The 22087-nt window shown below is 37.3% G+C and overlaps 2 protein-coding genes across 4 annotated transcripts in view; one reads left to right on the forward strand and one right to left on the reverse strand.

Moving 5' to 3' along the window:
- dnajc9 (DnaJ (Hsp40) homolog, subfamily C, member 9) overlaps nucleotides 1-22087 on the reverse strand; it is a 217781-nt gene that overhangs the window by 195044 nt on the left and 650 nt on the right. The window lies entirely within an intron of this gene.
- rundc3ab (RUN domain containing 3Ab) lies at nucleotides 4734-20281 on the forward strand. 3 transcript variants are annotated; one of them, XM_056245820.1, is made up of 12 exons: nucleotides 4744-4768; nucleotides 4950-5072; nucleotides 10689-10804; nucleotides 10907-11034; nucleotides 11584-11669; nucleotides 11880-11969; nucleotides 12193-12273; nucleotides 13980-14142; nucleotides 14245-14402; nucleotides 15287-15406; nucleotides 15572-15666; nucleotides 19737-20281. In XM_056245820.1, exons 1-12 carry the CDS (start codon nucleotides 4761-4763, stop codon nucleotides 19877-19879), a joined length of 1311 nt encoding a protein of 436 aa, XP_056101795.1. In that variant the 5' UTR covers nucleotides 4744-4760; the 3' UTR covers nucleotides 19880-20281. The 3 variants fall into 3 exon arrangements, with proteins under 3 accessions (XP_056101794.1, XP_056101793.1, XP_056101795.1); XM_056245819.1 differs by having other exon boundaries at nucleotides 4734-4768; nucleotides 10689-11034; nucleotides 19764-20281; XM_056245818.1 differs by having other exon boundaries at nucleotides 4738-4768; nucleotides 10689-11034.

The following is a 22087-nucleotide window of genomic DNA, read 5'->3' on the forward strand; positions in this document are numbered from 1 at the left end:
ACACACACACACACACACACACACACTCTCTCTCTCTCTCTCTCTCTCTCTCTCTCTCTCTCTCTCTCTCTCTCTCTCTCTCTCTCTCTCTCTCTCTCTCTCTCTCTCTCTCTCGTCAGTGATCAATATGCTTGACACGACTTTCTTACTCCATAAAATAGAGTGATTTTAGATTTACAAATCCACCTGGCAATGACAAAAAAAATATTTTTTTTTGTCATTGCCCCCCCCCCACCACCAACATAATTTTACATAAACTTACATGTTTTGGCACACAATACAATAGATTTGTTTTAAAAATTAATTTATATAACAAACAGAAATGTGTATGTAAATTTTTGTTTTGTGTAGTCCACTGGTACATAGGAATGTAATTCAAATCTACTTGTAGTGCAGTTAATGGTATATTTCATGTATAAAAATAGGAACTTAGCGCATAAGTAATGTATAGTAAACTTTAAGTACGATGTTAGGTTCACTTAAAGAAAAAATACAAGTATACCTGCTGTATAAAACTACTAAAGTTTACTGAAGTGTACTTTCATTAACTATAAAAATGTGCGACACATATTTAACTAGTGAATTATCACTTATAGTATAGCTGCAGTAAAAAACTTAGTTGTAAACCAGTGTACTCAAAGTTTACTACTGTTACACTTAAAATATACTTAAAATATATTCTTTCATACACTAAAAAGTGGGCCAATTTAGCCCCAAGCAGTATTGAAATAGTACACTTACAAGTATACTACTAGTACATTGATATAAGTATACTTGTAACATAAAGTATGCTTAAAATACTTGAACTTTACTTAAGTATGCTTAATAAAAAGACTTTGAACTTGAAGTATCACTTATTTTTTGTTAGGGTTAACTATACGAAATCAGTGACAAGTGGAGATATAATTGTAAGTGGAGATATTAATTATATGATTAAAAATGTTTGGTGAGGTTTAACTGAGGTTTTAAAAATGGATGTGAAAGGATGCATAATATGTCAATAGCAAACACTTTCACATACCAATGGTTTCAATCCTAATTTGAAACAAACCTTTTGTCTTTGTACTATGGATCTTTCCTCCATAGTATTTCTATTCATTTCACAGTATTTCAGTACCCTGCCCTAGACGCCCTCTCATTGCAGTTAGGAATTTCACAGCTGAGCTTCAGGTCCAAACCTAGACCAGGACATAGACAGTCTCGGCCTGCCTCACAGACAAATGTGCAAGCATGTTAAACTTGTCAACTGTATTGTCTGTTATTCTTTTGGCATTATGAATCTGCAATGTACATTCAGTGAACAATTACTGACACATTTTCATATTTACAATTCACAGTGCAACAACAACAACAACAACAAACAGATAATGTGTCTTAGCAATTCGTAAGATGCTGACAAGAGGACCTCTGGTGGATATATTGGTAACTGCATCAAACGTGGGCATGAGTTTTAAAGAGAGTAAATTTGTAATCAGACACTAAAAATAAATCACCATAGGTTTGAGGTAGTAAGCAACCTAGCAACCACCCACAACACTCTAGCAACTATATAAAGTAAAACCCTCCTGCATCCATAAAACAACACTCTGACAACCACCCACAACAGCATCTGGGCCGCGAGGCTAGAACCTAATATATGTTGGAAAGATCATAATTAAGTGTTCCGAGCACATGAGTGACCAAGCAAAATCATTTTTACAAGTCGGACACTCTGAATTCTAGATGTTACATAAGTTGTGACGTTGGATATGAAATATGGTGGAAACAAACTGAATATAAAATTATAGCTGATCAGTGAGTGGAAAGCAAGTCAATGGTGTAACGTTAATCGCATCTTGGTTTATGTAATAAAACATTTTATTGTAATCCCAAGTATAAATAAATTATAGAGATTAATATTTTTCATCATTTTGAACTGTGGTTATTTGGGTTTGACAGTCACAATATTATTATTTTGCATTGTTTAGGTTTCTACTGTATGTTTCCTACTACGCTATTCTAAAATGGAGCGCTGTATAGTGATGACGTCCTTTTGTTGGCCAACCCAGAAGTTACAATTGCTCCTTGTACCCTTGACAAAAAAAAAAACAATAGGATTTTTTCATTGGCTTTCGGATTATTGCAGAAAATATGCTCTGTGTGACCAACAAAAAAATTATAATTCTCACATTTTTTCATTGATAATCTTGACAAATGAACAACTTTTATAAATTTTGAAACCTAAATACAACAAACTGCACGGTCACATGACTTGAACATAACCACCATTATGCTTCCATTAGGCCCACTGAAGTGCCTTGAAATGGGCAGTGTTATTCAATGTGTTGACATAATTTCCACTGAAACAGGAAGACAGGGTGGGAAATATCGAGCAGCTCCTCGCTTTAAAACAAATGGCCAATAACGTTTCGTTTATATCACAGCTCAGCCAGAGCCGTTGAGCTCTGCAAAGCCGCATTTAAAAGCCACAGTCTAATAGATTCTTTTAGATTTAATATGAAACTCACTAAAGCAAAACGGTGAACATAATCATGCTGACGACGAAGTGTAGTTTGAAAAGTGTGTAGCCTAATTTATGTTCTACTCGTCAGTGCTGTTTCTAATGCTGAGTCTGTCTAACAGTTTCTCCTCCTAATCTCCTAATCTCCTCCATATCGTTTTAAAATATAGCATTCTGTACAGAATTCAAATGGGTCCGTTATGTTTTCTGGTGAGCGCCGACTCGCGCATATGATCCGCTGTGCTATCGCGTGTCTGGACCGGAGCAGATTGTGTGGTGGGCACTGCAGCGGTTTGCATGAAACCAGACTTCATTCACTCCACTGGAAAGCATATTTACACTCTAAATATCGTCCCCTATACCCTACAGTGTAGTGCATATGTTATTCACCATATAGAAAATAGTATTTGTGCGAACAAGTGACCAATTTCAGCCGCAGCTTCAGTGTCTGTTTAATGTGGGGCAGGACGCTTTAGATTCTAGAGAATTTGATTGGACAGAAAATCTGATGAGAAAGCTGAAGTGCAGAGTGATGTCATCAAAATCGTTTTGCAAAGACTGTAAGTTTTGAACGCTTTAATCTTCTGAATGTGAATTTTGTCATTGTTATGGAGCACACTAAAGGTGATGATACAACACGGGGCAACTTTTTGAGCAATGTTGCTGGGCAATGTTGCCGTCAAGGGCCCCAGTGTCAGATTATCCTTGTTGCTATTTTGTTTTGCTTAGCTTTAGCTCTTGTGCTTTATAATCTAGTTTGAGTTCTCTTGTTTTAGAAAATTTATTTTTAGTTATTTTCTTTAGTTCTTCTTTTCCATGCAAGTGAAAGTCTTGCTTCTCTTTAGCTCCAGTTTTTTTTATCTTAGATCTTAGTTTTTTTTCCCATTAGTTTGCTTTTTATATATTCATTTCTTTGTGTTTCTCTAGTCATTGATCTTATCAGTTTAGTTTTGGTTATCTTTATTGTTGCTTTATCTTGTCTGTCTTGTCTTGAGTCGAGTCTTGTGTGTTCCTGCCCTGTATCCGGAGTCCCCTGGCCACTGACTCTTAACTGCCTGGCAGCCTGACTGGTGCAGCTATCTAGCTCCTGTTTCAAGCCTCTGGTTCTGTGAGCCTCTACCTGGTGGTTAGACTGGTGCAACAGCTGAGATCTTCATCGAGCTACGAGTTCCTTGTGTTCCTGTCTGGTCTTTGCTTTGGAGCTGCCTCTATTGCACTCACGTCATCACCATCTTACTGACGTCTCAGTGGTTACCCATCCTGCCTGTCGTCGTGTCGTCTGCCCTGCCCTACTGTCTGAACTGTGGTTCATGCTTCACTCTCCCTGCTGTCTTCTGTCTTGTAAATAAAAACCCCTTGTTTGCTCATTTGCATTTGGGTCCCATCTCTTGCAGAACCGTGACACTATTTGGGCCTAACTAGATAACCTTACGGCTAACATATTCATACTAAAAGCCAAAAAACGTAACATTTTGATAGGGACTTTAAGCTTTTTAGCATAACCACCATTAAACTTTTTACTTCATTATTTTTATATCATAATTATGACTAATTATATCATAATGTAGCTTTTTTATCACATAATTATGATTTTTTTTAAATGTCATGATGATTTAGCAAAGCATGATTTATCTATTTTTTCTTATGTGGCGGACATTGATTTTTATACTATTTAGCCAGATGGCAACCTAGTAGCATGGTAGTAAGAGTTCATATATGAATCATAAATTATGCTGGCTTATCTTTTTATTACGCGGTTACCTGTGCAGTTGCATATGGAGTGTTTTATGGAGCGCTGCATTTAAAACTCTGTTGTTCCAAAGCGAGGTGTGTATTGATTGTTCATTTTTGGTATAAAGTTAAGCCCATAGATATCATATAATAATTTAGCCTTTATTATATGATATCTATGGTTAAGCCCCCTTAACAATTTCGCATGCCCCCGCGCTCAGTCATTTCATCCTGCAGCCGTGCCTGGTAGTAGCCTATGCTTTATTTCGATTTCCGACCCGCTTATTCTATGACTAGAGCCCTCTAGCGACCGCATTAGTTCCCTGCGTCTCAGCAGCGTTGGAAAGGTCTGTGCGTCCTTCATGCGCATCCCTTCAGCACTAAACCACCCTCTTAAAATAACCTTTCCACTGAATTAATCTTATGAATTTTGCCTCATTGTTGTTTGATAAGAAGAGCTTCTTCCGGGATTTGAAAGAAATGTGAAACATCCTTAAAATGATTTTGCTGATCCGTGGATGCTGAGATCATGATGAGGTCAGTATAGAGGAGGGGTGCAGACGTCGCCATCAGTGTCTCTCTTAACAGCGCTCAAGGAGAACGCCTCTGTTCAGCAGCACTTTATAATAGTGGAGAATGGCTTTTTCATATCGACTGTCTTCGCCTGTAGCCTATATGCCTCATCTCTGAATGCGGGTGTGTGTGTTTGTGGCGTAAGGGAGGGGTCCAGTGGGATGGAGCAGAGTTTCATGCAGTCCGCGATGGCTATGGGTGCACAGTCCAAGAAAGGCTTCTCCAGAAGCATCGCCGTGGAAAGAAAAAACCTGATCACGGTCTGTAGGTGAGTGGCAAACCTTCAGAACTCACGAATGTACAGTAGCCTATATGTTGCAATGTTTACGGCCTTACGCGGAGTCATGCGATCCGAACAAATGCCATTTTTCTGCTGAATTTGTTACCTTAATTCGTTTACTAAATGTGAAACGGGTTTATAGAGAGGCTTGCTGACAACAAAGGTGAACGTTTCACCATCAACCCAAAGAAATCTGTAGATTGGAGATGAGGACTGACAGACTTTACGGATGTCTGGATCGCTATGATCTTTAGTTAAGTTCTGTAGACATGGTTTTACGAGTCTGTCTGAATATATTTAATTCTAAGGGCAGGTTATATTATCAAATGTCTGTGAACACGAACATTATTTTTTGAAACCGGTCGTCATGGCACGCGATGTGATTTATGTCTGTTCCCCGGATGATGTCGTCGCTATGACGACAACCTTCCTCCCGCAAGGGCATCAGAGCTGCTGGGAATCTGCTGTGCTGTACAGATTTATCGAATTGAAGAATTGAACGTTTTGGGCCCACTAAAAGGGTTAGTTCACCCAAAAAATGAAAATTATCCATAATTGACTCACCCTTAAGTCATCCTAGGTGAATATGACTTTCTTCTTTCAGCCAAACACAATCAGAGTTATATTAAAAAATATTCTGTCTCTTCCAAGCTTTAATGGGAGTGAATAGAAACTGAGATTTTGAAGCCCAAAAAGCCGCATCCATCCATCATACAAATCCATACGCTCCAGAGAGTTAATAAAGGCCTTCTGAAGCGAAGCGATGCGTTTTTCTAAGAAAAATATCCATAACTTTGTAAACTATCACTGGCTTCCGTATGCGAGTCGAGTTCTGGAGTGACCTCCCGACGCATGTCTTATTGACGAACGCGGAATTGCAGAAGATAGAGCAAAACAAAACACCGGCCATGAAATAGAAGTACAAAATGAGAATTTTTAAAGAGAAATGTCAGAGGAGCTTGAGTTTTTTGCCCAGCCCAATTTGTTTGAAGAACCGCAAGGCATCTACTCTCACCTAAGCTTACGCTACTCCTACTCCTACATCCTATTTCATACGCCAGAACTAACTCTCTTGTGAACGCACGACAGATGTTACCGGAAACTAGTGATTACAGTTTATAAAGTTATAATTATGGATATTTTCCCCCTTAACCCACATTTAAACCTAACCATACAACCAACCTGTCCCTTACCTTCCCCGTATCCCACCTTAGCAAAAGAGTTTTGCATACATGAACAGAATAAGTACATTGTACATAACAATTATTATTGTGATTTAAATGTTCTTAACACTAAGAACAACATTTTTCAGTAGCACTTTATTTTACAGTCCTGTTCCGAATGTACGTATATGTACTTATTGTAGCAATTACAATAACTGGGTTATTACTAAGTACTAACCCTGAACCTATCCCTAAACCTAACCTTAACCCATGTAGTTACCTTACCAGTACCTTATTTGGTAACTACACTTTGAGTACACATACTGTAAAATAGTGTAATACATTTTTCTTTGAAGAACTGAAAGGTTCTAGCATGCTAGCATGTTAATGTTCTAGCATTAGCATGTTTTGCAATACAATACAACATGAACACTATAAGTAGAGTGTACAATTACTTTTTTGACGTTAATACATAGTTAAGAGTGACACCTAATAAAAAGTGGGACCAAGGTTTTTCCTGCCAGTCTCTGGCTGTCAGGCCATACTCTGCCTTTTGTATTGCTGTGGAGGGCTGTACTGAAAGAGACATTGTTGTGATCAGAACAATTGATGGTGATGTCACTGCTGTTTTTGGCATTGACAGGAATAACTCATTACTTCCATGTAGGACTATATAATCTTAAAATGAAATGAAATGTAATATAAAATGCTACAGTATATCTCACTAAAATTACGGAATCAGATTACAAACAATATCATTAATTCAATACAATTACAAATTAATTATTTAGGTTTAGGGTCTATGAAGATGGTTCCCTCTACATTTTTTTTCAGTATTACATGCTCCATAACCCAGGGTAAAAGCGGATGCAACCCACTTTCAGATGTGTGATAGGCTACATTGATTAACCCTGATTTGATTCTAAAAGCCCAATTTAATATATTTTACCTAATAATATTCAGCAAGAAAACAGTCGAAATTTGCTAGAAAACATTTTAGAGATTATTATGTTCAATTCAATTCAATTCAAATTTATTTGTAAAGCGCTTTTCACAATACATATTGTTTCAAAGCAGCTTTACAGAAAGTGCATTTCAGAAATGTACATAGAAAAAATACAGTTAGTTAATCATGTATTAATTTAGGGCATAACATATTGCTGGCGTTGAGTCGTCTCTTCACAGGCGTTTAGTCATCTCATCGCAGGTGTTGAGGCATCTGAAGTCTCCGTGAGAGGCTGGATACAAACTGGAACTGACGAACGCTATTTACCTCGGGACTAGCGTCCCGAGATAACAGCAGTCCCCGAGCAGTCCCGAGATAACTGGCAGTCCTGAGATAACTAGCGTCCCGAGATAACAGCAGAAAAGCAGATGGGAAATAATTAGCATAGCTACTGTTCATAATATTAATGCATTCGATCTGATTCAACAGTAGTATAAAAGGTAAGCATTGTGTGAATGCTTGGCTAAAGAGTTAACAACATGACAAAATACTACCATCATTTACTGGCTCTACAGTAGAACACTATATACGCTAATATGCTATGTATCTGTTCTATACATTCAAAACACAGCGGTTATATACATGACCTAGGCCTTTCTGTGGAGAAAGTACAGTAAGTAATTAAGTAGAAAATTGTTAGTCATTTATCAGAAAGATTCATTTAGTACATTGATCCAAACAATGGAACACACTTACTCATCATATCATCATTGGCTATTACCTCACCATTGCTTCTCACAACAGGTTTTTAATGCATAGACTCTAGTGTATTAAAGATTTATAAGGTTTTGTAAGATACAAAATGCATATATAAGATACATATCTTTGTATCTGATTTTTATTTTATTTAAAAAATGTTAAATATGGAATGTATTAGTGTGGACAAATATTGTGGATAAAGATTGTGGTAATGCTTTACCATAGATTGCCTTGTGACACCTTTTTTTATTATCTCTTTTGAAAAAGAAGTGCACATAATTGCATTTAGTGTGCACTTCAAGTGTACTTCAAATCTTAAAACTATATAAAAAAAAAATATAAAAAAAAGGAAACAAAGGAAACTGAACTAAACACGTGTAAAACCCACCCCAAACAGAATTATACCAGATTACCCTTAAGATCTTACCCCCTTCAAGGAGGTGCGGCCTCGCGCCTTAGAGTAAACAAGCAAATACAAAAAAGTTCAACAGAGGAGGGAGGGGGCTTAGGAGGTGGGCGCAGGGCAGGCACACGGGACAAACATAAGAGCCAGGTAAGAGCAACCAGCAGAAGAGTCCAGGGAGGAGACGATGGAGGCAGAAAACAGGGATGAGTTAATGGGAAGAGGAGCCTGGGTGGAATCCCAAGCCGCAATCCCAGGACGAAAGCCCACGGCAGAGTCGAGGGAGGGAGGAGCCATGGTGGAGACTATACAGACTGGACCAGGGGGCGAACGACCAAGACGAGGTCGATGGCGATGGAGACCCAGACAAAGCCGAAAAGCAGAAGAGTCCGGGCTACACTGAAGGTCTTAGCTGCGGGGAGGATCGGACGAGGTGAAGCCAGGGTGCTGGATGACTGAGGCGGAGCCGGTGCGCCCGAGGACTGAGGTGGGGCAAAAGGGAAGGCGGAGCCCTACAGAGCCAAAGGGATGAAGGGACAAAGCGTAGTTGAAGGCCCCGAAGTCTGTGGCAAAGGCCGAGTGCGGAATGACCAAGGCACAGCCGGAAGGACGAGGAATCCCGGTGGAGCCATAGGGACAACGGTCCCATGTGGAGCCGAGACGACTTGTCGACTGGCCGAGGTGGAGGTTCTAGGCGGAGCAAACTGGTCTACAATCCAGGGCTGAGCTGGAGAACAAGCAGTCCAAGGCGGATCCATGATGCTTAGATCAGGCAGAGTTGGAGGAGACGAAGGACTGCTGGAGTGAGACAGTGAGGACAGGGCTGAAGGACTGGGCAGTGCAGGCTGTACACACAAATTTCTTAGGAATGGCCTCCTAGGTCAACGCAGAATGGACAGACTTCTCAGGGATGGCCTCCTTGGCCGATACAGGACAGATAGATCTCAGGAACAACTCACTTGGTCGACACGGAACAGGCAGACATTTCGGGAATGGCTGCAAATTGCAACTTTATCATTACGAATGTGTAATTACACATATTTAAATCATTATATTCAAGCTTCAATAGAAAAGTCATTGAAGTATATTTAAGTTTACCATAAATGTTTGTCATTACATTCGGCAGTACACTTGAGACATTAAGGCTCAATCCCAATTCACCCCTTGGCCCTCCGTTTTGCGTGTTCACATTTAGGGGTAGGGTTTCCGATTCTTGTTGCGATAGAGGGGCAGGGCGAAGGGGTAGGGCTACATAGCCCTCGAAACTGAGATTTTTCAGAGGCACACTATGGGCTATGAGAAAGTTCCCAGAATGCATCGCGAATCACCGGCAAGATGGCTTCGCAAACGGTTAAACATTTAAATTTATCCCCAGATGACACCAGCATGCACTTTATTTACTCTTATAATAATAATATAGTCATTTAAATTAAGAAATTGTATAATAAATTACCTTTCCGAAACAGAAAAGACATACACTTCGAGGAAGGAACGTTATAAACATCATGTTTCCTCAGAGGTAAGAGCAGCAGCGCTTATTGTCAGTCGTTGTCATGGAGAAATCCTGTAAAAACTCTTTGCTTCCGTAACGTCAGAGCCATCGTCGACGACTGATGATGTATCGGGTTCATGAAGGGTTGTTCCATTTCATAGGGGAATATTTCAACCCCTTGGCCCTTGTAACTCTGTTTTAAGGGCCAAGGGGTACACTCGAAAACAGGGGGTAGGGGCAAGGGGTGAAATGGGATTGAGCCCAAGTAGCCTAATTGGTCGACAATACATTACAGACAACACACATTTAAAATTGATGAAATAAGAAAGATATTTATTGGATGCATTGCAAATAAAATCAACCAGGAAAGCAAAAAACACAGTAGAGGAAAAAAAACACAGGGAATCAGTGGTGTAAGTATTGAAACATAATGGAAACCAGATAAATTATTCCCAATTTGAGTGCTTTTCTATGCCATTTCGTTGTATAAATACTAGTGTGAGTAGTGTGTTCACACTGGAACAAAAAGAAAAAAAATTGCACTTCAAATAGTCAGATGATGCACTTAATAATTAAAAAAACAAAGTGTGGAATTTTGGACACTTCATGCACTTAACTGTCCCAATTTTCCTTGCGTAGCTGAGGGGCAATCAGACTATGATGTTGGATGACAAAATATACTAGATACTAATACTAGGTACATGGTACATAGTGCATCGTTTATAGTGCATAGTGTATAATTTGGCATACAATAGGTCTGTAGGATTTGTTTAAGTCTCTTATAGATGCAATATTTTTTTCCATATTGGAGTACATTGTATTGTTTGTGTTTGTATGGCAGGTTTTCTGTAAAGACACTGTTAGAGAAGTACACAGCAGAGCCCATTGATGACTCATCTGAGGAGTTCATTAACTTTGCTGCTATTCTGGAACACATCCTCAGCCACCGCTTTAAAGGCAAGACAGTGCATACAAAATCACTGGCACACTTGCTTTTTAACCTAATAAGAACATTAAGGATGTATTTAAGTGATGTGAATGGAAGCATGTCTCTTGCAGGCTCTGGCAGTTGGTTTGATGGTCAGCGCAGTTTCTGGGACTTCATCCGTCTGGCCTGCAGTAAAGTTCCCAATAACTGCATAAGCAGCATTGAGAACATGGAGAACATCAACTCCTCACGAGCAAAGGTGGGCATGCCAAATAGTTATAGTAGGATAAATAAATACCTGGTACTTTTTTTGTGCCACAGTAATGGTAAGATATAAATACCTAGGATCTTACTTTAAAGTGATAGTTCACCCAAAAATGAAAATTGTGTCATCCTTTACTCCTCCTCGCGTCATTCCAAATCTGTATTACCTTCTTTCTTTTGTGGAACATAAAAGAAGACATTTTGAGAAATGTCTCAAAAATGTTTGTACATACAATGAAAGTCAAGTGTAACCAAAACTGTTTACCAACTGGTTACCAATATTCTTCAAAATACCTTTTTTATTTTCCACAGAAGAAGGAAAGTCATACAGGTTTTGTAATGACATGAGTGTTAATAAAACTTTGGAAAACTGTTATGAATACTCCTACACAAGAGTACAGGGGAATGTTTTATACTCATAAACACTTAATAGACTCAACTTATTTTAATAAAGGTGTTCATTAATGTTTCTGCAGCATATGCATGTTTGATATGGTTTGTATGATGAAGCTTGCAGTGATATGTGATTCATCCGTGCCTCTAGGGCAGAGCATGGCTACGGGTTGCACTAATGGAGAAACGTCTGTCTGAATACATCGCCACAGCTTTGCGAGATAGTCGCACCACAAGGTCAGACTTAAAGAGAAAACTCAATATTAATCATACCACCAATATGATCCATTTATTGTCACACCCAGGCATCAATACATATACATATATCCAGTTTTAAGATAACAATTTAGACAGCCATTAAGAACATTAAACTATTGAATGAAGAAAATGGTGCATCTATAATGTGATGTGTGTGTTTATGTATTGCATATGTGTGTTTGTCTACAGGAGGTTCTACGATGAAGGCGCCATAATGTTGCGAGAAGAAGCAACTGTTCTGACTGGAATGCTCATTGGACTCGGAGCGATTGACTTCAGGTAAGAGGATGGATATTGGAAGGGGTAATAAACTGAGGAATACAAAACACAAACTGAAGTAGAAACTTATACTGTAAGTAACTGATTTGGAAAGCTGTACATAGGCAGCAACCACGCCAATGTAAAGCGTACAATACTTTAATGCTGGTTCTGTAACTGTGCTAGAATGTTATGCAGTGAAATCAATGTTATGTAATCTTTGTTGATCTGTCTTTGTTGTCAGTTTCTGTTTGAAAGGGGAGGCTCTGGATGGGAAGTCTGAGGCTGTTATTGACTACACTCCTTATCTGAAATTCACACAAAGGTGAAGAACTTTTATATTCTACAGTACAACTCAGTTTCATGCAGGGAAGGGTGTGGGAGAGATGTTTAGATTTTATTTATATCACCCAGCTGCACAATCATATTTTAATCGTGATCCCGATTTCTGCTTCTCTCGATAAATTAAGCATAATCGTCAGCGATATTGGCCTGCTGGTCTTTGCACTGGTAACAAGCCTCCACAAGCTTTCATTGCATCTGTGTTCTTTCATGAGGACTCTTGTGGTATTTGCTGTGACTAAGGGTGTATTCACACTTGGTATGTTCTCAGACGGTCAAAATACCATCATATATATGCTACGTATACACAACCAGCGCATTACTAACCCTAACGCACACAGCGTTGTTTTGGATGTTTGGGAAGATTCAAATTAGGCAATACGTCATAAAAGCCGACCAATCAGTTTGTGAACATATCCCTTTGCCTTTAGGGTTGGTATATTTAGGTTCGGTGATAAAAATAGCAATCTGAAAGCCAAGCGGACCACGACTGATAAATTATTGTTTCTGTTTTTTGGTCCGGACCAAACAAACGAAGCATACCGAACTACAAGTGTGAACACACTCTTTCTCAGTAAAATACTGTAATAAATCCAAACATTAATCTCGACTATATTGTTTGCGGTTGTGGTTGCTGAATAAATGCACTGTGCCACATTGCAAAGTCTTTTTTATTGTTGCTTTAAATTACATTAACATAACGACAGCATTTTGCTTCGGGTTGGGCAGAAGTTTCCTCTTCTTCCAAAATAGTTTTTTTTTAGTTTTTCGCCTCTGTTTGGGAGATGTCATCCAGTTTGAAATGGAGACTATGGAGGTTTTTCAGATTTTCCATCATGGTGTTCTCTTCCTGTTTACGATTCTTTGCAGTATTTAGCCACTGCCCACAATGCTCTGGTTCCTTCACTGGAAACCGAAAGTAGCTCACTCCCGCTAAACGTTTATTCTGAAATATTTTCTGCTGTTAATAATACTGCATTATAATAAGTGACCAACCAATATTACATCTGATCACAATTAACTATTAATGATATTTTATCATAAGAAATACACAAAACATTGTTGAAGTAAAATGAAATTATATACTGTACAATATTAACTTAAAATTCGCCCAAAATATTATGAAAATGGAAAACGCGTTATTCTTTGATAAGGCTGATTTTGGAAAATTTTGGAAATAGTTTAGAAAAACTATTTTCTAAAGTAAATCTATAGAGTTTAGTCAGATGTGAATTCAGTGACTGTTTGGACAGATTTAGCGAGTCATTTGTCGAACTGATTCAAACTGACGAATCATGAGTCTTTAACCTTTTCATTAAAAAGTAGCTTTTAATTAATTTCTGAATTTCTGTTAATCATCCTGGTAGTCACAGTTATGGTTGGTGTTGACAATTTCACTATAGCTAAATTTAGGCTTAATATATTAATCAGTTTATCAGTAATTATGACAATGCACAATCACATGTGGTCATTCTGGTTGGCTGCCAATGTTTTTATTGCTCATCAGCTGGAAAAAAATCATTGTGAAAGTGATTCCAACGATATCGTTTCTCTGTGGCGTTATAGTTGTGTTGTGGACATTTAGAATGATTTTAAAACTATATTCTTTATTGTTATAATCCTTAGTGTGAACAGCCTTTAGTGCCACTGCTGTGTTGCCATGGCAATGAGATTTTGTATTTTGTTCAGTTATGATTATCTTAGTGACGATGAGGACGGTCAGAGCGTGGACAGCAGTAACAGTGATGACAGCGTTGATCATCCTTACATCCCTCTGGTCACCGATGAGGAAAGCTGGAGGAACAAGTGCCGCAAAATGGAGCAGAGATTCAAGATCGTCAATGCGCAAAAGGTTAAACACACACATACACACAAACATGATTTCCTATAGTGAGTGAGTAACACTTAAAATGAATGTTTCATGTGCTAAAGTGTGTTTGTTATTTGTGTTTAGGGGTACCTTGAGGAGCTGGTGAGGCTGCGGGAATCTCAGCTGAAGAATGTGGAGATGGAGAATAAGAAACTAACAGCTGGACTAGAAGAACTGCAACTACAGAGTCAGAAAGAGAAGAGAGAACTGGAGAACATCATACTAGAGCTGCAGGAACAACTGTGAGAGCAACATACAGTACACACACCTCTGATTTTTAAGACATGGGATGTTTATGGAATTATTTTGGATTAATTGGTTCAGACATATTCACCTGTTTTTGTCAAACATTCTGCTTCTTTCATTTGCTTTACCAATAATTGAATATGAATCAACACTGTCAGATACATAAACATGTACAGTTGAAATAAATATGTATAAACATTGACACGTCTTACATTCATAATGATGAATGAATGAATTTACGACACAGAATGGTTTCAGACACATTTTCACCTTCATTTATTATTTTGAAAATAATCATATTTTGGCACATCACATATGTAGCCATTTTGTTTTTCCTGTATTTCTAGCTACTTAAATTTTGGGAAATTATCTAACAATACCAAAAAAATTCTTTACTATTTGCGTGACAGTGTTGACATCATGATTGTGTCATGAAATATGACTATAATTGTTTTTTAATATATAAATAACTGATCATGTCAACTAAAATCAGTAGTAAATTTGTATAAAATGTTTATTTTTAAAGATTTCTTTTTAAGACACATATTATAATATTACGTTTATTGTATATGTTTATATATATGATGTATTAAATTATGATCTGAGGACAGGTGATTTTAGGGCTAGTGAGAGATGATTTAATGTAATAATTGCAATAAAATAAGAGTAAATCAAAGTAAATGGCAGGTTAGAACATTTTAGTGATTATCTCTGATTCATTTCAAAGTGGAAATGTTGCTATTTTAAAAATGAATGTCTGGTAAAAACAAAACAAACAAAAATACAGTGGGACGTACAGTATCTCAAGAATCAGTGACATACACATCACATTGTTTACTCACTAAGTCCATAATATGTTTTGTCTTTTACTGTATTGCAGGACAAGTCTGATTCCAGGTGAATCACATCCTCTTTCCAAGGATTTGTCAATCCCTCTTGTTAACCAGTGGCCATCACTCCACAAATACAATAACCAGGAGGACAGGAAATTGTACCACAGGTGATAAAAGGCTCTCTTTCATACATTGTAGCAGCTTATTTAAATTCCCAGTCATTAACCAACTGGCTTTGTGAATTGAGTTTGTGTTGCTTCAAATATATCTAGAATGCTGACAAAGATTTAACGGCAGATACACTTGTGCTGTGGGTCTGTTGTTGCCTTTAGGGGTAGTTTCCCCAGCCCGGATCCACATATCAGCTTAACCACAGATTCTCAGAGGACGGAAAGGAAACAAAATGGAAAAGCCTGGTGCACAGCAGGTACACCTTAAATGTTGGCATGAAGTTGCAATAGTATCTTCACTATTGTATATCCGGGTGAAACGGCTTCTCAAAAATAAAGAAATAAATTTGATTTTGTCCATCAGGAATTTCAGTTCATTGTGGTTTGCTATTGCTGTGATCTCATGTGAGTGACAGGCTGTCCCGCCATCATGGCAGTAAACACGTCATCAGAGAAGAGAAGAGATGCCATTGCAAGAGGGAGGGGAAGTCATTTTGATTAAAGGTTAAAAGGGCACATGAATAAAACGATGCGATAAAAAATTCAATAAAAATCAAAGTGTTTATCAATAAAAAATTGATAAACACTGCAATATAATTACTGCAATTCTTAAACAATAAGAATTGTCCAATTGATTTCATGGTGACTTTAAGGTGGCAGCTTTGTTTTGACCTTGCTGTCTTGTCCAAGCTGGTTGTGGTGGTTGTTCAGCTAAGCTACTAGCTGTAAGATGGATAAGCAGGTTTTTGGAGCATGGTTGCTAGACTTTTGACTATCAGCATGAGGTGTGGTCCTCTTTAGAGCTTATTCTGGCAGGAAATACCCACTTAGGAGGAGACTGACAGACCTGGGGTGCGTTTCCCAAAAACATTGTTAGCCAACTGTGGTCGCAAGTTCTGTTTTTACTAACATTGTTCAAAAATTCAGTGTTTACCGAAACCAAAGTTTCAACAAACATTCGCAAACAGCAAGGCAATCTTGTGTAGTTGGAATTACAGATCTCGACCTGTGTTAGTATTTACAGAATTATGTGGACTTAATGGTAACACTTTAGAATACTGTATCTTACTTACTGCATAACTAATAATGAATTATTGAAGTACTAGTAGGTAATTCTTCATTAACTACTTCTTCACTACTGTTAACTACTAAGGAAGATGTGTTAACTAATCAGTATGTAATAGAATTTTATGATTGTGTTAAGTTACAGTTAGTTAATCAATAACTAATATATTCTGTCTACCTCCTGAAGAACTACCATTAATTATCTATTATTTAAGGTTCAAGAAAAATAACTAAGAAGTAACTAATGAACAGTCATACAAAACTAACCTCAGATTAGTTTTTATATTTTATATACAGTACTGTGTGTGTCTGTTTTCCTCAGCATAGAATGCCATTGAGTAAATTCATGTATTTTAGGCAACAACTGAGGGGAACTGAAAATATAGGGAACTTATTAGTAATTAATAAAGAATTATTAGATAATTCTTCAGGAATTATTTATAACCTGGAACAGTATTCTAAAGTGAAAATACAGGGAACCCATTAGTAATTAATAAATAATTATCAAATAATTATCCAGGAATTAGGGTACTTATAACCTGAAACAGTGTTCTAAAGTGAAAATATAAAAGAATTACTAGGTAATTCTTCAGGAATTACTTAGAACCTGGAACAGTATTCTAAAGTGAAAATATAGGGAACCCATTAGTAACTAATAAATAATTATCAAATAACTATCCAGGAATTAGGCTACTTATAACCTGAAACAGTATTCTAAAGTGAAAAATTAGGGAACTTATTAGTAATTAATAAAGAATTATTAGATAATTCTTCAAGAATTACTTATAACCTGAAACAGTATTCTAAAGTGAAAATATAGGGAACCCATTAGTATTTACCACATACTTCTTACTCAAATAAAACTTACTGTTAAAAAAAAACACTATTAACGTTATCATCCATAACCTTTGTAAAATACATACGACTCGTTTAAGCTACATGATATCTTCCTTTATTTCAGATGATATTTTGTTTTAAAATCTATACTGCCTACATTTAAACTCATTTAACAAACAGCTCTAAGAACATATTTTAACATCTGATGTAAATAGATTTACTATCTTTATGAATAAAATAATGTGTTTTATGCAAGGGATCATGCGTTTCCATCACGCAAAAAAGACCGACTCAGCAAGGTAGGCTAACTGACCTCGTGTCCTTGTATGTTGCCTTGCATAAAATAAAATGATTTACAGCACAGTACTGATTTAATAGATTAAATAAAACGTACACAATCCTGTATTTCGCAGAAGAAATGCACCAAATCGGCGGAGCTGAGAACTCTCCAGAAGAGGATGCAAATGCCCGCGCTCTTGCATCACCAAATCACTGTAAAATGTAGGCTACCGTGATATTGCCGGAACTTGAATGGTGCAAAATAAGTTTAAAATGTATAAGAACTAAGTATAATAATATGCTTTTTACTTTTTAAGTACTTTAAAAATTAATTACCTTTGTACTTTTACTAAGGTAATTTTGAAAATGGCCTAATTATAATTTTACTGGAGTAATATTTTATTGTGGTATATCTGTACTTTTACTCAAGCACTTGAGTTGTGTACTTCTTCCACCACTACAATGCTAAAAAAAAAACTGGATTATTGGCTAGGCTACTGTGTACTGTGTTCATTAGTAGTTACTTCATAGTTATTTTTCTTGAACCTGAATTAATAGATAATTAATGGTAGTTCTTCAGGAGGTATGACAGAATATATTAGTTATTGATTAACTAACTGTAACTTAACACAATCATACAATTCTATTACATACTGATTAGTTAACACATCTTCCTTAGTAATTAACAGTAGTGAAGAAGTAGTTAATGAAGAATTACCTACTAGTTCTTCAATAATTCCTTATTAGTTATGCAGTAAGTAAGATACAGTATTCTAAAGTGTTACCGACTTAATATAGATCATGCTTTTATCAACCAAGCTAACAGGGATTCTCAGAACTCCCCTAATGTTCTGGCAAGTTTCTCTCAAAGTTATGTCCAAATGTTCTACCAGTAAATTAATAAAATGTTTGTTCCGTTATCTGGTCTTTAATAATGTTCTGAAAATGTTAGCACAAAAAAAATATTAATACATCGTTCATGGAATGATTTTTTCTGAAACGTTTAGGTTGGATGTTCGTCAAACCTTTTTTAAATGTTACTGCTTGTTTCAGAATGTTCAGAGAATATTCAAAAGTAACGTTCCCATAATGTTTACAATATGCAATGTTCCGTTAACGTTCTCATAACCAAGAAAAAGACATTTTTAAAAAAATTTTTAAAAACTGGACGTTTGGAAGGGTCAGAAATAACGTTTTAAAAATTGAATGGCAATGTTAGCAAAAATCATTAGAACATATTTTTGTTAGCTGGGAATAAGCAAGCTAACATGCACTACAATCTATATCTTTCATTTCATTTAAATATGTATACATTTCATTCAATATATTTTATGAATGCACAAGGAAACCCCGGGGTATGATGTAGGAGGGAACCCGCGATTAATCAAGCATCAAATAAAACAAAACAACTGGGAACAAAAAACATAGAAAGAAAAACAGGTAATTTTCCCTTCTCGGTAGTCCAGCTGGACAAATTTCTAAACCTGCTTTAACAAGCCAAAGACCTGCTAGAAACCAGCTACTATGTTCCAAAGTACAGCTTCCACCTTAAAGTCACCAAGAAATTAATTTAAAGTGTCTATTATAAACGATTTATCCATTAAAATCATTATTTTTAAATTCATGCGACCTCATAATTTTAAAGAAAATAACCCCCCCTCCTCCCAACAACTATTTTATGATAACTCGTGCACCTGTCAAAGGGTTGGACAATAATCCCTCCTTCCAGCAACCGGTCACTCAAATGAGCAATTAGCAAACTCCAACTCCAATTCATGATGGACAAGTGCTGCCCCAAATTTCTTCTCATTTAATTAGCCTTTTCAATTTGATATACATCACAATATGGATAAAAAGGCATTTGCAACTAATGTTTCATACAAACTTTACAAAAGTGATAGTTAACCCCAAAAAATGTCAAATGTTTGATTTCTTCTTCTGTGGAACAGAAAATAATATATTTTGAGAAATGTCACAGTGTTGTTTTTTTCTTTTTCTGATTGTAACCAAAATGGCTTAGTTACCAACATTTGTCTGAAGCAATTTCATTTTTGGTTGAACTTTCCCTATAAACTTGTCAGTCTTGGATTTTCCAACAGGAAATGCTAATATTGGTGTTCAACAATAATCTCCATTTTCATTTCAGAAAAAGACTACACTCCCTCTATGTTAGGTCTGTGTGGTTCTCTGTCGTCTTTACCCAGCTGTAAGTCCCTGCCAAGCCTGAGGTCGACAGAGTGCCTGGTGAACATCAGTGCAGAGCCCAGTCCTGCTCTAACCCCCAGCTAGGGACCAGCAAATGAGACTAATGTCACAAGCAGAGAGAATCTGCACTGTCAGCTAAGACATCCAAAGATATAATGGCTCGGATACAGCCTGAGTAAACCATGTTACCCCAATTCTCACAGAAGTATCATCCTGTTTCCCCTTGAAGAGATATAGCTATACCACTGTAGTTATGGTGAGATGTTTTCTCACAGATGTTTTCTTGTCAGAAATGTTCAAATGTGGGTATCTCTGAATGTCTTTGCTGTTCAGGTCTTTCTCCTGACTTGTTGTGGTAACCAGTGAAGGCAAACTGTGGACTATGCACTGACTGACTTGAGACCTGCCTGAATTGTCACTACAAGAGGCCAACACAGCTTTCCCACATTCTGTTGCCCTTTAAAATCTCCTACGGGAACATACACTTACAAAACACTTACAAACAAAATTACAGTCAGAAATTAACCATGAATGGTGTGCGAAAGAAAGCATATTATAGTTACAAAGTAGTATTTTGACATTATCGTCAATTTTGTTTCATTTTCACAATTCAGCCATCTAAACATCACTTGTCTGCCAAATAACATTCAAAAACTGATAACAAGATGATGTGTATGTCTTACTTTACAGTCTACTGTTAAAGTGGTAATAAAATGAAAGACATTTCCGGAATAGCTGCCTTATTCCTCTTTTCTTGCCTCTTGAAATAAGTTTGAGCATCCTGCACATGATGGCAGTGTACTATTGCTGAATGACTGACGGTGAGTGACATGAACAATTGGACCAGTATATATCTGCATACTGTTGTATTGTACTGTATGTTTGACATCTATTTGTCATCTGTTGTTGCATCATTACAACAAGTCTGTAATGTGTGGATCACTGTCATTTTTGGTATATTAGCTGCATCAATTTTAATTGCATTGGCAAACAACTGATAAGCTAGATTTCCCTCCTCCATTGTCAGTGTAATTGAAAGCATTTGTTTGAGAATGTGTGTGTGTGTGTGTGTTGTGTTAGACGGCTGTTCACCTTCAATTAGAATGAAATAAATTAGTTTTTTTTCCCCATTCATTGCACATTTCGTTGTTTAAAAAGCCATTGAAAATATGCTGTTTGTCACTTAAAATCGCAATAAAACTGCCTTTTTTGTCCTAATGTTTTCCATTGAGTCATAGTTGTTCACTCTGTCTTTATTGTTTTTCTCTTCTGTCCCACTTGACATCCACTCTCTGAATGGATGTTTTTGTAACTTGACAAATGCTTAATTCAAATGCATTAAAAAATCTTTAGAGTTTTGTTTCCTCAAACAAACATGAAAAACCAACTTCAGTGCCATTTTTAGTGTTTCTGGGTGTGCTGTATTTAGTTTGTAGGTGTAAAGACTAATGAGTGGAACAATGAGAGAAACTGGTTAATTTAACTCTGTGATATATTAATTATTATTTCACAAGGAAAAACACACCTGAGTAGGGAACGAGACACTGCGCAAGAATGTTGACTCTATGGGAACGCTTCCACGTAACCTGTCTCTGAAATACGTGTGAAGTAACGCCAATTTTATTGGCAGATGACAGTCATATGACATGAAAAAGCTGCATTAGACATCATCAGCTTCTGATTGGCTGAAATAAGACACTGAAGCATGCAGGATGTATGGCAATGAGACGCAGCGTCTCATTCGCTATGCAGGGAACCAGAGACATTCCCTTTCCCTTTTTTTGATTTACGTATGTATACAACTACCGATGTGTTGTCTGATCTGACAAGAACATGGTAGCCACTGAGATCTTGGAGGAAGTATTTCAAAGCCAGAAATACAGGCAATTTATGTGCCATAAAGATATCCCGGGACCCCTAGCCAAGCGGCCATCTAGGACTGCACCCCAGAACGTGAGGGAAGAATCTGTCATTAGCGTTTTGCGATGACACAATGGCCCCAACACTGGACCTTGGGCCGAGAACCAAGGTCTCTTTCACATCACAAGGGTACGGAAGCATTTGCGTGTAACCCTGATTAAACGAAATGGCTTGCCCCTTGGGGAAAACCCCTTGGTCTTTGCCAGTGGTCTCATGTACAGTACATAAGGCCCAAAGGAAAGACGTTGGACGCAGCTGCCATGATGATGACTGTATTATTGACTGCACCTCAAAACATCGGAGAAGGCGGGGTTAGCAGACCGATATCCTGAAAGCAGTGAAAGGGATTGGGCACACTGTGGAGTAGTGTGG

This window comes from Rhinichthys klamathensis, unplaced genomic scaffold (genome assembly GCF_029890125.1).
Source record: "Rhinichthys klamathensis goyatoka isolate OS25496 unplaced genomic scaffold, OSU_Roscu_1.1 h1tg000035l_1, whole genome shotgun sequence".
Lineage (NCBI taxonomy): Eukaryota > Metazoa > Chordata > Actinopteri > Cypriniformes > Leuciscidae > Rhinichthys > Rhinichthys klamathensis.